The sequence below is a fragment of the Heliangelus exortis genome, chromosome 1 (assembly GCF_036169615.1).
Source record: "Heliangelus exortis chromosome 1, bHelExo1.hap1, whole genome shotgun sequence".
NCBI classification, from domain to species: domain Eukaryota; kingdom Metazoa; phylum Chordata; class Aves; order Apodiformes; family Trochilidae; genus Heliangelus; species Heliangelus exortis.
In genome coordinates, this window is record NC_092422.1 from 187,900,344 (window position 1) to 187,917,800 (window position 17,457).

The 17,457-nt window shown below is 35.2% G+C and overlaps 1 protein-coding gene across 1 annotated transcript in view; it reads right to left on the bottom strand.

Moving 5' to 3' along the window:
• The window catches only part of PCLO (piccolo presynaptic cytomatrix protein), a 286,482-nt gene that overhangs the window by 56,161 nt on the left and 212,864 nt on the right, over nt 1–17,457 (bottom strand). Inside the window, exons 13-18 of the mRNA XM_071734051.1 lie at nt 17,131–17,342; nt 13,412–13,462; nt 12,332–12,462; nt 10,735–10,761; nt 7,059–7,152; nt 908–979 (exon numbers count right to left, since the gene is read on the bottom strand). Of these exons, the coding sequence (XP_071590152.1) occupies nt 908–979; nt 7,059–7,152; nt 10,735–10,761; nt 12,332–12,462; nt 13,412–13,462; nt 17,131–17,342 (587 nt within the window). The remainder of the gene's footprint in view (nt 1–907; nt 980–7,058; nt 7,153–10,734; nt 10,762–12,331; nt 12,463–13,411; nt 13,463–17,130; nt 17,343–17,457) is intronic.

Sequence of the window (17,457 nt, forward strand, 5' to 3'; positions counted from 1 at the left end):
TCCTGTAGCAGCTGCTATAATATCCATTTTCTTTATCAATAGCAATGATGTAAAGAGTCAGTAAAGCCCTGCATTTGAACAAAGATGCTGAACTCAACAAGAATATTGACACAGTATTCAGGAAATAAGTAATCATGTAGCTGCTTCCTCTAAATTTATTTTAGTAATCATTCAAACTGTGACACTGATTGCTCAGTTTTGTAGTTACTAAAAGGGGCACTGGAATGGAACTGAGTGGCTTTTTGCAAAATTCAAATGTAGAATGAGGAGAAATACAGAGTTACCCTGTACACAAGCAATTGATTTTCCTGGGCTTCTGTTTCTAATTATAATACTCTTCTGTAATAACATTTTAAATTATATTTTTGACACAATGACTACTGCTGGTAATTTTGTATTTTATGTGCATATGTTTGTTTATTTGCTTTTAATACAAAGAGCATACCTCTTCCCATGATCACTCATTTATTATTAATTATAATAACAAGATTTTACCTTCAGTCATAGTAAGGATATTACTACTTTGAAGTGTTAAGAATAAGATTTTGATCAGGAAGGCCAATTTACTCACACTTGCAGATACTTTTGCATGTGCTAAATTATGGTTTGATGGCAGAATCTAATCCTTCAATCATTTACAAGGGCTAATACCTCCTCAACCTTCCAAAGTTATCTTAAGATTAAGGCAGACAGCTCATAAGTTGTAACAAGAATTCCCAAATCAGTAACTGTTTACTGAGGTAAAGAGAAGGCATCTTTCATGTGTGAAGGTAAGAAATCATGACCATTTGTTATGAAGTCAGCAGTAAAACTGTGATGCAAAAAGAAAGCTGTTTCCAAATACCAGCATGCAGTTAATTAGCTTTTAAACTACCCAGCATTAGAGAGAAGGAACTGAGATACTCACTTCACCAAGAAAGTCATTCGAGGAGAATCTATCATAATCCCAAACAGTCACTTCCAGTGTTTTCTTTTTCAGCTGCAATTTAAGTCAAAGGATAATTAACCCCATTGCCATCATAAACTTCAGATCATGTCTTTATGGTTCTATTCATTATCTCCTCTTTGTTCCCTTTTTTAAACTGACAGGCAGGTCTTGTCCTCCCATCATCCTCAATCTCAGAAAAATAGTTTGGGACTATTATTTGTTATCAAGACAAATGGGCTTGTGCTTGGCCCTATTTTAGGAATTTCCACAAGTTGTTTTTTGTAGAATTTATGTCTACTACAAGAGCAAAACTGATTTCTGAAGACCCACTCTTGTACTGCAGCTTTTCTCATTGCCAGACCAGAGCTGTCTGAACTCAGACATTTGCCTGAAGTGCATTTTGAGTGTGAATTTCAAATGTATTACTTAAAGCACCCTATTTACACAATCTCATCTGTGAAGACCAGGCTTTAATACTCTTACAGTTCAGTGTAGTCAATGGCACTCTGTAGGTATCCAGACTTGCAGGACAAGTTACACTATTAGGTATTAATGACAGCCATCAAAACCCATTATCTGCAGCCCTTGTTAAGCCTGATAGCTGTGTCAAATGCTGTTCCTACAGGCTACAGTCAGAAACAAGGGACTCTTTTTATATGTCAAGATAGCACAAGGCAGGAAAGCTGTAGACCAAAGCAGTTGACCTTATTGGAAAGATAGATCTGAGTTTCATTCTAGGGATCTGTGGGACAGGTAGGGAGAAAACTGATCACTGATGCTGCATGATGGGGCAAAAGGCAGCAGGTGGCAAGAGAGGCAGTAAAGAATTCAGGTGGCTTGAAAGATAGAATGACAAAATCCTGGGTGTATGGGAGGTTTGTTGAGTCAGGCTAAAATGTTGTAAGGGAAGAATTTGTTGGACACTTCCAAGCATTACTAAGGAAAATAAGGCTCTTTTCACATACTTGAATAAAAAAGGTCAGAACCAGAAATTATAAGTGACAACTGAAGTCATCTCATCATCCTAACAGAAGCAATCTGTCACTCACTGTACTGAATATTAATTGGCTGCTTTGAACAAAGGGACAACAGAAGAGCAAATCCTTGTTCAAAATTATAAGCTATACTGAATATTTTACTGTATTTCAAGAAAAGCACTGCTAGCAATTTACATCCTGCTTTGGTTTATGCAACACAGATACAGACAGATCTTAATAACTTTAAGTTAAGTAAACTTTAAGTTAAGTTAAGTAATCTCATTACTATGCATTCAGTGTATCTTCTCCTCTCAACTAACTTCAGAAAAATGAGCAACTGTGGAAAGCCAATATCTTTGAAAATCAAGTTTAAACCAGCATATCTTGGAAAATCCACACAAATGGGAATTGTGCTATTTTTAGAAACAACAATGTACTCTTTAAGTAGGGAATAACATGATTTTCAAACTAAGAATAAAAAGAAATTATATTTGAGAGCAATTCCTTAATCTTTTGCTTTTATTTCTTCACAATTAGGCAACATTCTTCTTAAATATTCTTTTTAAAATATCCTGCAAAAAGTAAGGAAAAAGTTTAATGAAAACATTTTCTTTTGAATATCCCTTACAGAATAATTGTAGAGTTGATTTCCTTGACAGAATAAAGTCCTTTATCTTTGCCATTCCAAGATGGTATTGAAATTGCAATGTGAAAAATAATCTGAAAAAATTGAAAAATCTGAGTTGAGCAGCCATTGGCCCATGCTATTTTTAGTTTCCTGAATGGTACATTTTCCTGCTAGATGCAATACTAATTATATGTATTTTAACTCTTTAAGAAAGAGGAATGGCATAATCAGAATTTCAGCATTTCAGAAATATATTGCCTCAACACTGTTGGGGGTTTTGGGAGGACATGTCTTTTTACTTAAAGTGATGACTGTGCAAGGACAGAGAGAAGACTGTCTCTATCCAGAAAAGGAAAAAAACCCCAAACAACAAAGAGTTGAAGGATTTTTGGTGGAAATGGGAAAACAGAGATGATTGTCAAGCAATTGCAGCCCTCCTTTGCTAGCTCCTTGGCATTAGTATGATAATAGAATGGTGCTCAAGACTTGCAGTACTCTACATTTCTCTGAGATACTGATTTTAAGCTTCTTAGTTTAATAAAGCTGTTATAAAATATTATGAAAATGAAAATCCATCAAACCAGTTTTATTTGGCAGAGTACATGAAGTGAGTTTCAAAAGGAGAAAAATTTGCTCTCCTGGATATATATTTATGTCATATAGAAAGAAGGTACAGAGCATTTAATGGCCAGTGATTTTAAAAGCAGCCATTATACCTTCACAGCAAAGTTGGGCTTTGCCTTGCATCATCCACTTTTTTAATTGTGAAGCTGCAAATTCAGATTCCCATCTGGAATTTAATTGACAGTGATACTGAAATGGGTTGCAGAAGCCCACTATCCAATCTGACAGTGGCCTTGTGTAAGTGGCAATGCACAAAAAGTAAAACTGGAAAAGTTATCCTAAAAGAAGGAAAGCAGTTTGGTCCAGTTGACCTAACATATGTTGTGAACCTCATCTATTTAAAGCATATCATGAAAACAGTGTTACTAAATGGTAACTAATTTCAGACTAAATCTGATAAATAAATACATTCATACCTAAAGAAAAAAAATAAAAAGAAAAAGAAAAAAGAAAAAAGAGAAAAGAAAATAGAGAAAAAAAAAAAGAAAAAAAGAGAAAAGAGAAGAAAAACCTACCTCAAAGCACATTACCACATGTGAAATTCAGTTAGCTTTAGGCTGCTATGGACTGCCATCATTAAAGGAAAATAAAGAAACACACATAAACAGCCAATGTAAATAATATTTTCTCCTCTAGAAGACATAAACGAACACCAGAGGACAGAAGTGTCTTTCTTGTTTTAAATGTCTGGAGATCACTAGTTGTTCTTACAGATAATACAGGTGTGTGTAACTAAATATGCATTACTTGAAATATTTAATACCTATTTCTTGAAAATCTCATATGATTCATGAATGGCAGAAAGAAACAATTTCATGCAGTTAGGTTTTTTCCTATGCTTAAAGTAAATTCATGTAATTAATTCAGAATTACACAGTCAGGATATTTGATGAGTAGAAACGAAGGTGCTACGTCAGGTCATAGATTCTACTTACTTGTGTTTACATTCAAATTGAACATTTTATTTTACTCTACAATGCTATACTTCAGTACACAGTAGGATGGAAAGACTTCTGCTAGGTCACTTAGAAATTTCCTTTCTCTTGCCTCAGATATCAAATAAGATTTAGGCATCAACATCCTGCTGATTCACATAAAAACTTTTCTTGTTTTGAAAAATGAAGCATCGACTCTTACATTATTCTAGGATTTTAAAACTATTACTTATTTTAAATATATTACCTTTAATTTGAGCACATGAGCTATAGCAAGAGCTATTTGCTTTAATGAATTATATCCATCATTTAAGGAAATACTTTTATCTGCTTTCTGACAAATAAGAAATTGTGGGAAACACAGCCAGATGTTACCGTGTGGTCATATATTATACTGATGGCCTGACCTGCAACAGAACTTATATTGTTTGCCTTCTTCTCCTTAAATCATCCTAATGCTTTCTTTCATGCTCTGAGTACGTATTTGATTGGAATTAGCAATTATCATGCAATATTTGCTATGTGTGTACTCAGCCTTCTTCTCAAACTGTAATTATGTCTACTTCATTATGTAACAAAAAACTTAAATTATTAAATATTCAGTTTAATTTCCTTTTTCTCCAGCTGTCAAAGTAAAATTTGCCATGTGATAAAACTAATCATTCCAACCTTAAAATGTGTTTCATTTCAAAGAGTGATCGATTTCCATAATTATTTTCACTTTAATTTCAGTTTAGGTTTTGAAAGAGGAAAGGAAAATGAAAAATAGTACAACCAGCTAAAGTTAGACAGTGACTAGACAGTGATGTTAAAAGGACTATACTAGGAAATGTTTAAAAATATTTATTTGCTGTCAGCAAGCAACACATGCATTGCTGGAGGGGAATTCTTATGTTAGGGTGTAACTTGGTGTATGATGCAGTTCTGCTGTTTGATGATCAGAACACTCATTCCCAGTGTACCACAATTATTACTTATACCTCTCCTATTATTCCTATGTATTTTGAAATATCCATTTCTGAGGGTTATGAGTATAAACTGTTGCATGGGCATAGTTTTTCAAACTGTAGAGGGTACCCATCAGCAGCACAGAATTATGTGGTGGTTTAGATATGTGCTTGCTGTATATTCTCTGAGCCAGAGCACTGCATTTTTATACAAGAAGAATCACTCATATGGGTATCATACCAGGAGACACAAATCACTGAAAGGTGTGGAAGGAAATACTTATTCCCTGAACACACTTCTGTGTGACAAGATGACAAAATATTCAACAATGTGGTGCTCAAAGCTTACATAATTATAAGCATAGGAACTGCATAAGGCTCAGAAGAAGGGAAAAGGAGATTTGCAAATAAAAAGCAAAAGTTCAAAGAATTTAATATGTGAATTAAAGGCAAGTTTTATAAAAGAATGGTGAAAAAAACTGATATGAAAGATATTTGGAGAATTTCTGTCATAAAAATCTCTCTCCAAGAAGGCTTAGACTAGGATCATTATCCAATGCAAAATCACCAAAAAACACTGAATGTCCAGACCCCAGGTACTCTTAATTACAGCTCCCTGGAATGTCACAGCAGAACCCCAAAGCAAATTAAGCAAACCGAAGGCAGCAGAACCCAAAAGCAAATTATGCAAACTGAAGGGCCTTTCTTAAAAGGGAAGTTAGGTTTGGAAATATTGCTAAGATTTGGTTAATCTTTCCACAAAACACAGAAGACCCAGGCTTTCTGTTGCAGCCAGACAAACACAGGTTTGTTTTTGTTCTGATGCTTTTGCTGTCAATGAGCTACCATTTATGCAAAGCTACATAAAAGAGCAGGAGAAACCCAGCAAACCATAGACACAACAGGGAACCTCTGAGGTAAAATTGAGCTACTGTCTGTTAAGTTCAGATGTGTAGATAGCATGAGCAACCATGCAATTTGCTCAGTAGGAAGGGATTTGCTCCATGCAAAAATGAGTATTTTAATATATGTTCCTCTCAATGAGCCAGAAGAATTGATATTCAAATTTTTAAGTTAGGAAGATAATATTGACATCGTGGTGACATGTTGGAGAAATACGTAAAAAGCATTGAGTAATCTATTCACTAACGAGTCTGGTTATTTTAAGCTTTTTAAAGAGGTACTGAAAAATTAAATGGTCTGGAAAAATAAAGTTGAAATTATCCAGAACAAACCATTAGGAAAGGCAAAAAGATTTAAGAATGCACTCAGATCTTTTATTCTATAATGTATGCTTCATAATTTAATGGACTGACCAGTAGTTTGCTCATTATTCCTTTTCCAAATTTTAAGAAGTCCTTTGAAAAGGGGAGATGAGGAAACAGAGGACTCAATTTCTTCATATTTCCTCAATTAACCCTCTAGGTCAGTTAGGAAGTCGCCAATAAACAGAAGCCTTCCACAGACCACTTTCCCACCTGTGAGTTCAATCTTTTTATAACAAGGAAATTAAATATCTTCTAAATTTTCAGATGATCCACCACATTGCTGTACTGTGCTGCTAAATCTAAAAATGTATCTCTGCATTTTATAAATATTTTAAATATGAAAATGGTAGGACAGCTGTTACATGTGTGCACTGCTTTTGGAACAAAGAGTTACAGTGATTTGTGCATCTGCTTCAGAAACTTACATCTTAATTTACTCCCTCTCTGTATTCCGTTACAATTTTTTAAACTGTCACATCTGTACTTACGATGTGATTAGGAGTGTAATCCCCCCAAATTACCATTTTTATGAGTAGAAGGAACAAGAAAAGGAGAAGGAACAAGAAAAGAATATTTATACAGCAAGCTCTATCAGAAGCAAGGAAACAGTTCCAGCTTTCCCCTAAATCTGAAGAGATTTTTCAGGGTTTCACAGAATTGCCAGCTGCACTGCTCCCTTTGCAGTAAGTACTGTAGACCATACAAATAATAAAGCAGCAAATTGCACTGAACAGTGCTACCAGTCACACACCTGCTCCGTGGAGATATTTTTATAAATGACAGTCTGGTTCCACTCAGGATTCAAGCTTTTCTGCACGTACTTAGTTCTCCTCTTGTACTCAGCACTGAATTTGAACAAAGGAAGGAAACATTACATTAGTGATCTTTTGTTTCTTTCAGTTCTAATGCAAAAAAATCTATCCACAAACAAAAAAACAGAAAAAGAAAAGAACTGCAACTCGCATTTCTGCAAGAACCCAGGGTTAAAAGAGGACAGTAAAAGCCTTTGGGTTTTTTTCATTAGTATGTTTCCCTGACATGGTCTTTTAGAACATCTTCTGACTCTCCTGCAGGCTGGCTCTGCCTACCACCGTGACAAGAAAAAGTATCAGTAGGCGCATGCACATATGCTTTGCTCATTGTTGGGCTCTGTTTATAAATTGAAGTGATAAAACACTGATTTCTTTTCTAAGATCATCCTCCTATTAGCACTTTAAAGTAGCATGAATCCATTATATTTATAGGTTGCAGTCTCTAATTACAGGAGTCCTATCTCAGAAGAACGTTAATGAATGCCATGGGGAGACTAATATCCTGTTAATGATGGAAGCACTAATTTCTTATTGATTCTGTTCTCTGCCTGTACCTCTAACTCTACTGGAAACAAACATAAAAGTGCATCAAGCTCATGATTGCTTTGATCAATAGCCAAAAATAAAAAGTTTGGCTGCATAATCTGTTTAAAAAAAGAATTGGTAGTGCTTTCTAATGTACTTTCATTTCCTGAGTATGGAGAATGCAATACACTCTCCTTTAAGAGAATATGGATTTATCTAGCTCTGTGAGCTTTAATGTCAGATTTTCTTCCATTTCAATTTTAATTTAATATAATTGTTAATGGACAACTCAAAAAGAGCTAGGTAGGAGAATGTAAGAAGCTTTTAATACTTCACATTCCCACCAAGGTATAAGGTAAAGAACCTCTTTTTGCTATTCTGCAACTTAACTGGCCTTTGTCTTCTGTTCAGACCTCTCATAAACTAAAGGACTTACATGCTGTAATTATTACTAAAAGGAATGTGTCCAGGACTTTTCTTCAGCACTAAGGTCAAATGACAAAGAATGACCTGTATCTTCACTATTAAACTGTCTTACTGTTCTTCCACAGTAATTTTTAGTAGAGTGATGCTCTGATTGAACCATGTTTTGGTCCACCCTGTGGCACAGTCTCAGAACTAATGAACTAAATTCCTTTCATATGACAGGAAATCAGAAGATACACTCCAGGGACTCATTCAACCAGCTAGTCACTAATGGTGTGCCACACAGTACCAGATTAGAGCAGGTCTGAATTAATATTAGGTGAAAGATGTATGTCTTTCATTGACACATATGTGTTGACATTGGGTCTTCAGCACCAGCAGTTTCCCTCTGTGAGCTCCATTCTTCTGTGCAGGGCTCCCAGCCTGTTATTCTGAAGTATGTAGTGGCCTTACTCTTCAAAAGGGAATAGGCTTATTCAAGCTGCCTACTATGCTGATATATTTTAATGAATAGGACTTGCAATTATTTCTGCTCTTACTTTTTGCTCTAGTTATTCTATGGTTTTCTTTTAGGTTTTTTTCTCACAAAATCCACTGTCTTCCACTTTATTGAAAAATGTGAAGGGCATTGAGAACTGTGAAATGAAGTATCTGGCCACCTCTGCTTATGAGAAGAAAGCAGCAGCTCTCTACAGTTCAACCGGTTCTGTCTACCACAGCATAGAATGGTATGTTGTTTTTTGTTTAAAAAAAAAATTAAGAAAAAAGGAGGGATTTTTTCCTTTGTCAGTAAAAAAAAAAAAAAATTAACTCTAGGTGGTCCAAGAGCATGTATCTGTCTGCATATCTTGGAAGAAAAGCTGAAATACAAGACCTTAATCCTTTTGGAAAAATAGATTTTGATAGTAAATCCCATTCAGCGATGCACTTAAGTTTTTTTAAGCACTTCAGTACCTTTCTTTTCTTATTCTCTGATCTGAGGAAAACATCCCCAGGTATCAATAAGATAAAACTGACCCATACTGAGACATGGGACACAGGCAAGTGACAGCTGTGCTGGCAGCATCTGTATCTCACGGTGCTCCTCAAATGAATGTCTATACTGATCAACTACTAATAAAATATTAATTTATTCAGACTCCTACATCCACAGTAACCCATTTAATTCTTACCTTAACACAGGATAGTATTATACCACTTGGTCCTATCTAAATGTTGTATGATTTATTGTTTTTAAGGAACTGATGTACTTCTATCTTGAAGAAAGTAGGAAAGGAACCTTTGTGCACTCAGCAATAAATTACACCAAGAAATTCCCTTTCCCTTCATGTGTTTCCTTTTGAAATATTACAACTGCATCAGCTTTTCAAAGTTTCTGATTATTTTCAGAAGTACATGAGGAGGTAACTGATGCAGTGTTGAGTTTCAGATGAAAGGCAAATGTGTTGTTAACATGGTAATTCTGGAGTATTTCCAGTGAAGTCCATAGAGTATCTGGATCTAAACTAGCAAAGGTGGCATTAGCCTACATTCATGTAACCTATGGTCTGGGTCTGGAGCAGAGGGAAGCAAAAGACCTCGACCATTTCTAAGTAGGTAGAGACTTAGACAAAGCTGGATGACATTTGAGGGTTTTGAGACCTTTGAAGAGAAGGATCTGGCAAATACCTAAGTTCATAATTAAGCACCTACCCGCAGACCTGTGGTTAACAAATGGCAATGCTTTAATAAAATGCATTCATTAAACCAATCTGTACCTAGTATGAAATAATTTGCACATGAAATTCAGAATATGCTGTGTGAAAAGATACAAACTGCATTGCTCTTCTACTGTTTTTCTGTGCTCCCCTAATTATAGCCTTTTAGTACATAATACGATTAAAAAGTTAAGTAACCGCATATAAAATGTAGCACTTAAAGAAATCCATTAAATAATTTTATTAAAGTAAAAACATGCTGATGATAGAGAAGATTAATATATTGATTTGTTTGGTCAGGTTTCTACTTTTAAATAAGTTCAGAATTAAGTTTGAATTACTATCATTATGTACTTAGCTTGGCCTGATATTATCATATCTTGAGAACAGAGATTTGTTTTATGTTTCCAACTCCAAGATAAATGAAGCATTAGTAATTTCAATAGCTAAAAATTCAATTTTATTTCTCAGAAGTAGCAATTTAGGTTGCCAAGCAGATTACAGCCAGCTGGTCATTATCTAGAATTATACCTGACTTTAATGCCCATACACCGTGCAAGGTGTAGGAAAAAAAAAACCTTCCACTTAACTTCCAAACAGTGACCATTTCTCTTGGTGGTGACACCATTCAAAATCTAGATACAAGTTCCCAGTTAACTATTTAGCATCTTTTTGGTGTGTGAGAATGAATTAACTGTGAATTAAATTCTTCCAGGCTTCAAAAGAAATTTTGGTTGTCAGCAGATTTTGGTCTTAGAATATCACTCCATCAAGGAACTTTAATTACTTCTTTCCAGTTCCTTTTGACTTAGCAATGGGATTCAAAAGAGAATAAATAGCAAAACCATGCTGCAATCACATGTCATCAAAACTCAAGGGAAATCCACAGTTCAGTGCACAGGCTTATCATAATATCAAGCATGCGTACAAAAATGAAAGAATAAAGTTGGAAGACAGTACACTATACCTTGCATTTTGGACAACCATGACTTGTCTGTATACCCAGCATTTGCAGAGTTAGGAACACAGAGGAAGCAATGTGAGGGAAATAAAGAACAGAGATGAAAGAAAACATGAATAATGGGCAGTTTCTAGTAGCAGAATCAAAAGAAAGAGACTTTAGAAAGAATAAGAAGTCTAGAATGGACTGAACTGCAGATAAAAGATAATCAGTAGCAATTCAAGTTCCTGCTTTCGGAAACAAGTTTAGCACTTTTGAGAAACAGTTCATTATTGCCTAAATCCCCAAGATAAATGCAAAATTGTGACATTGCTGTGATTTAGAATGCTGAACCCAAACAAAACATAAAACCAAATTCTGCAAGTTTAAACCTATATTGGACCTGGCTTAGAACTCTGCAGGGTGAACATCTCTAGTTCAAACCTTATTTCTGCATCAGTGAATGTACCTCCAGAATTCCCAGTAAGATTGATTTGACAAGGATCTTGAAAGACTCTTAGGTGTATTGAAAAGCCCTTCAAGATTTAGGACCTGTTCCCATTATACTGAGTAATAGTTTTGGGCCCAGTGCTACTGAACAATATTGAATGCTGTAGAGCTGGAATCAGTGAGCTACAAAAGAATGCACATGGCTTTTGTAGCACAATTCACATGCGTTTAGCAGTGCTTGCCCATACATCAAATGCTGAACTGTGAGCTTTACTGTTACTTTAATAGAGCAGGAATATTGATTTTTAGTTGCATAGTTCTAGCCTAATAGTCTTCAAGGATGACTGTGATTACACAAGCAGAAAAGTTTGCAGGAATTTGTCTTAGCGCTCCAAGGTCTGGTCCATCAGCTTAGCCTGAGATGTTGTCACTCAAGTTAGCATGTTTATTATGACCATGTGTACTTATGTATACATATGACATTCTGCAACTTTAGGACATTAAAAGTCTAATATTGCTGATAGAGAAACATTTCTTTCAAAGGAAGCACTAACGAGCTATTTGTAATTGGAGTCTAAAAAAAGTGATGATCTGTGACAAAATGATTATGATTTGTGTAGTCTTTGGATACAAAATCATCAGTATTTCTAAAGTCAGATCTTAGATTTTTTTTTAAAAGTCATAGAAAAATCACATGGAATGAATGTTCTCTGTTTAGTATTTTTTGCCCATAATATTATATTGCAATCTTAAGTTTCTCTCATATGCTGTACTTCTGTGTGTTTACAAATCTGTCCGAATTCCAAACTGTCTTGGGCTGAAGCATCAATTCAATTTTAACCTCAACATGTACCTTTCTATACTACAGAAAGTATTACATATATTTGGTACATTTCAGTAGAATTTGTTATTCTTTTAATCATATTTTTGCATGTATTAGAATTTTTAAATGGAAACATGAAAAAAAAAAATTTAAAACTACAGGAGTGATTGTGGAGTCCCTGAGGTCATTAGCAAAGCATGAACATTCTCTTAGGAATAGGATCTGACTTTCTGTTAAAGAGCCAGCATTTTTCCCGGTGTTGCACCCAGATTTTCTATAGCAAAAACTCCCAGTTCTGTTTACAAGCTCAAATTCAAAGACAGTTCACAATAAAATTTTTCCTACACTTACCCTCTCCCTGGAAGAAGATAAACTTTAACAAAGGGGTCAGAATAGCCATTGTTGTCTCTGGGAGCAAGGTTTCTTGCCTGAAGGATGTGAATGATAAGGTTGCCAAGGTGTTTGTCATAGTTGATTTGAAGCTAGAGAATGCATTAAAACACAGTAAGATTATATATTGTTTTTCCTTCCAAAATGATTCAATACTTCTCAAAAATACTTTTAGCAAAGTGAGTTTTAGGTCTTTACTTCGTCTGGAAATGAATGCATTTTAGGAAGTTCTTTCTCTCTCTCCTGACTAGAATAAGATGCTAGATGACTATGTTACATCTTGAAAGAAATTTTGCTTTCAGAGACTGCCAGTATTGTTTGTGGGTTTCTTGTTTGTTTGTTTGTTTGTCGTTTGTGTTTCATTTTGTTTTGGGTTTTTTTGTTTGCTTGCTTGTTGGTTTGTTTTTTAAAAGGAAAACCCATATAGATCTATTCCCATCAAGCAGATGAAATCTGAACTCTTCATATTACGCTAAGCAATTATCCCCTTACTGAATAGCAATTACAGACATTCTGACTACCTGGAGCCTAAGATCAGAAAGGAGGTTATAATTCTATAGAAAGTACTTTAGTACTAGATAGGAGAGACAGATTAATTAAGGGAAAAAAAAGACTGAAATCTATAGGAAACTGGGCTTCATTTATTTTGCTGCTCCCAGTTCCTTCACAAAAGAGTTAAGCACAAACTTGGCACTGCAAGGAAAGAAATACACTGCACTAAAGCCACAGCAGTCTTTGCTTAAATGTAGGGTCTGAGAATTTCCTAAGTAAACCACAATAAGAGTCCAAAGTTTAAAAATCAGAATTAATTTCACTACATTTTTATCTATGTTTGGGAACAGTAGCATTTTCAGTTCTTCTGCTTGTATTTCACAAGGCAACATTAAAGACAGAGGCAAAAATCTGACTTAAATTAGTAAGATTTCAAGGGTTTGGAGTTGAATAAGAAATCAGCTGATGGAGATTGTTCTCCTCACTTATTAATCAGAAAAATGCAGCCAGTAGCAACAATATTATAAACAGCAAAAATTATATATTTACCTGAATTTCTCCAGTGATAGGATGGGAAGCAGACTTTGTAGTTTCAGTTGGCTGCCAGATTGAAATACATAAATAAATACATAGGTACAAACTCACAGATAACAAACATATGCATGTTGGAGAGAATAGATTTTCAAAGTTAACTTCTTTAACAGTTGTTGCTCATATGGCTGTATTACCACAAATTTTTAAAAACCAATTAATTGTCTCCAATTCATAGGCTCAAAACTAACAGTTATGTTATTTCAACAGAACTTGAAGTCCAGCCCAACCATATTGATCAGCCTTTGTACAAGCACAGAATTAGACAACATGAGCACCACAACCTTCACAGTCTGAGTGGACTGCTCACACATGGAGGCATGAGGAGAAAAAGACAGAATAGCATTAACCTTGTCTAACAACAGTGAAGGTTGTAAAGAGAAACCAAATACTATGTCGAGCACAACTCAACTCCATAGAAAGAAAATAGAACTTCCCTCCTTTTTCCAAAGACAGATACCTACCTGAGCATCATGCAGACTTTCAAAATGGGGCTTAAATGGCTTCTCATGCTTTACCTCTACAAATATTTCTTATACTTTAATAGTTCTGATCTGAGTCTGTACTAGCACTGACAATACTGACAATGATACAAAATAATACTGAGCTAGGTGTTCTACTGCTACAAAATCTCTTGCCAGATAGTCTTAATGCTCTAATTTTCCAGAAGATTCAATAGCAAATATAATGAGTTTTTTCACTCCAAATATCATGAAATAAATAATGTATTAGTAGAGATACTGTAGAAGAAGTTCAAAGAAAAGGGAATGGATATGCTGAATTTGTATAGGGACTTCCAAAGGTGGTTAAAGTGGAGTTCCCTCTAGCCATGCAGTTTCTTTGCTTTCATGTCCACGTCTGTAAAAATAAATGTGCATTTTAATGTTTCAATATCACTGTGAAATCTCTGTTTTCATTTACAAGACTGTGATTCACCGCATTAAACATTTTGTTTTCTTTCTGATGTCTGCCTTTTTAAAACTGACCATGAAGAGCAACCCAAATATTTCAAAGTAATATGAATAATTTAGGCTGAAACAGAATTCTCAAGGTCATTTAGTCCAACACCCAACTCAGAGCTAGGCCAGCTTTGAAGTTGGATCTGGACTGAAAAGCAGAGAAGCAAATAAATATCTTTTCCAGGGCCTTGGTGATGATTAATTAGAAAAAAAGGAAAAGTAGTTCACTGATGGCTTCTCTAGGAGCTAAAGGATTTTAAAAAATAACTAATTCTTCAAGATACAAAGACAATTAAATGTTTGTATAGGACATTTATATGCTGGACTTAATCTGCACCCTAAAATGATCATTCATTTCCATTACAGAAGAAATTACAGGATATAGTCAGCTCAAGGCTCCCCCCAAAGTTAAATCTCTCCTGTGACAGCTAATCTAATTTAACTCTAATTTCTTTTTATAGTCCCTGCATGCACTCACACACCCTGTGTTAAAGCTGGTGGTTTGTAATGCCATCACACCTGCTGGAGAAGGTTGTCATTACCATTATGTGAAACTCATTAATGCCAGGCTTGGATGCTCTCCATTATCACTCTAGCAATGGGACAAAGCATTAAATATGAGAAGATGATCAGCACTGCAAACTATTAAAGGGACTCCTACAACATTTCTTATTCTGTGAGAACAGTGCTTATTCTGTGAGAAAAGTTTTTTAAAAATAAACCTTACTTGCTAAAAATAAAAACAGTAGCAAAACCAAGATGTAGGCAGTTTGGATATTTATTCTGTCATGATACTTTGGCAAGGCGGCAGCCTGCCTAGAAAAGCTGTCAGCCCAAGGCAGAGAGCTGTTCCACAAAGGATGAGCAGTAGGTTTTTTTTCTAAGAGAGCTCAACACCATTATAAACTTGGCCTGCAGTCATTGAACGGAAGCTACACAAGTCAACAAGAGCTATGGTTGTTATGAAATAAATGCCTCTCAACGTGATTTTCAGAAAGAAGCAAAGAATGTTTTAAACATGTACCTGATTAATTCTGACTTTTGTATGCACTACATAAAGGCATTAGTGTAATATTTTTTATTTCATCCTATAAGCCTCCAGCTGAATTTTCATAGAAGATTACTAAACCCTCTGTGAAGCAGGAAACAAAATTTTTATATATTTAACTTCAGGTTACAAAGTTGGGAAACCAGACTTCTCATGTGGACAGAGAGAAACACCTCTCCAGGACACACTGTATATCAAGGATTTATGGATCTTCATACACCCTGTAGTGAATTTAGGAATGTGATTCATCTGAGCAAATGTAAGGGGTTTCGGTGTAAATAGTGCATGCATTTCAGTGGCAGGTTTCATCAGTCTCATGAATGGTACTTCAGAGGGCATTATTCTCACTGTTATGTGAGCACATGGTAATGTAAAGTACATGGCAAACTATTTCATGTGTAGAGGTTTACAACATCCAGGGTAAGGTGTAAAGAAACCAATTCTGCCAGATCCCTGAAGTTAAATGCAGATATACAGATTTAACTTGTGCATTGGTGTCTCAAATTAGTTAATTTAGAAAGTCTATGGGAACTGTGGTCATACAGAATTACTACCCCAAGCAAACTGATCAATAAATGCACTTAAAGTTTTTTGCTAAAATTGCTGGGTGAAAGAGATATTTGTATTTCCCCTAACATAAAAGATTGCTGAGTGTCTTGAAGAGCTATCTGAAATGAGCAGACACCATTTGCTGGCTTTTATTTGTGCAGTGCCTAACTCATTTGTACTTACTCATAACTTCAAGAGCACAAAAATACAAACAAACAGAACAATAATGCAGCAGAAACCAGACAGTCCCAATAAGAGATAAATATACAGAGAAATAAAGATCTAGAAAGCACGTTTTTTTTTTGCAATGTGAATCTTTGGTTCAAATAGTAAGACAGTGAGAAGCTGACTGCTCAGGACAGCAAAAAGTTTTGGATATCTTGCAAATTCCTTAAGCAAATGCAATCTTCAGAGGATTGCTTTTCACTTCAGCTGTTAGCTTTTTCAACATAAAACACAAAAGTGTGACGGGTGACTTTATGATCTAGTTTCCAGTTTCAACTGTGAAAAAATGCTACTAAATTCTCATTCTGCACTTTCCAGGTGTGCAGGTGGGTACACAAGGAGTTCAGCTGAGAAACAGACAATATGTGTGAAGAAAAAAAATAAAATATATATGTATATCATGCTTAACAGGTTCACAGGAATTAGCTAGCAACAAAATAAATCTTGATGGTAAATTTTTTTTGTTGTTCTTCCCCTGCTTTCAGAGATATGCTTAATATTGTTATGATTATTCATAGCTTGTAACATTTCAAACAGTTACTCTGGAAAAAGATAAATTATGGTCTTTTTAATATCAGCTTCTGTGGAACTAGCACCTCATCACAATATAGGATACATTTAAAATCAAAACCAACAAGGAATGAAAAGGACAATTATTTTGTTTATTTTGTTTAAAATCAGTAATACTAAGTTCAAGAAATCTATTTTCAGAGAGGGCCCCATTTTTTACCTAATAGAATAATCTGCTTTCCTTGGGTCCAAATTTTATACCTTAACAGTAATACTCATCACTCTCACAGAAATGAATTATCAATAGGTGCTGTGATCTTTTGCTACACAAACAGGCAGCTCCTTTTCATCAAAATGTTATTGCCTCATAACTAAGATTTTCTTACCTTGCTGCTATGTCGTTTTTTGCTAACTGAGGGAGAACCAGGCTGACCCGGGCTGGGCACAGCACTGGAGGCAGCAGAAGTGGTTCCAGAATGACCATGAGATCCCTTTTCCACTCCTGAGGAAGCTACTAGAGGTGACTGCTGGAGAGAAACCTTTTGGAGCTCTGCAGCCAGTTGCTTGGGATCAACTCCTGGGGACTTCGTTTTATCTACTGGATTAAAGTAAAAGAGCTTTGTATTTATAACTGCAAGCACACTCAAATCCATCTTGCCATGGTATAGGGACAGGTTAATGATCTTTACAAATTTTCCTACTATCTGCTATAC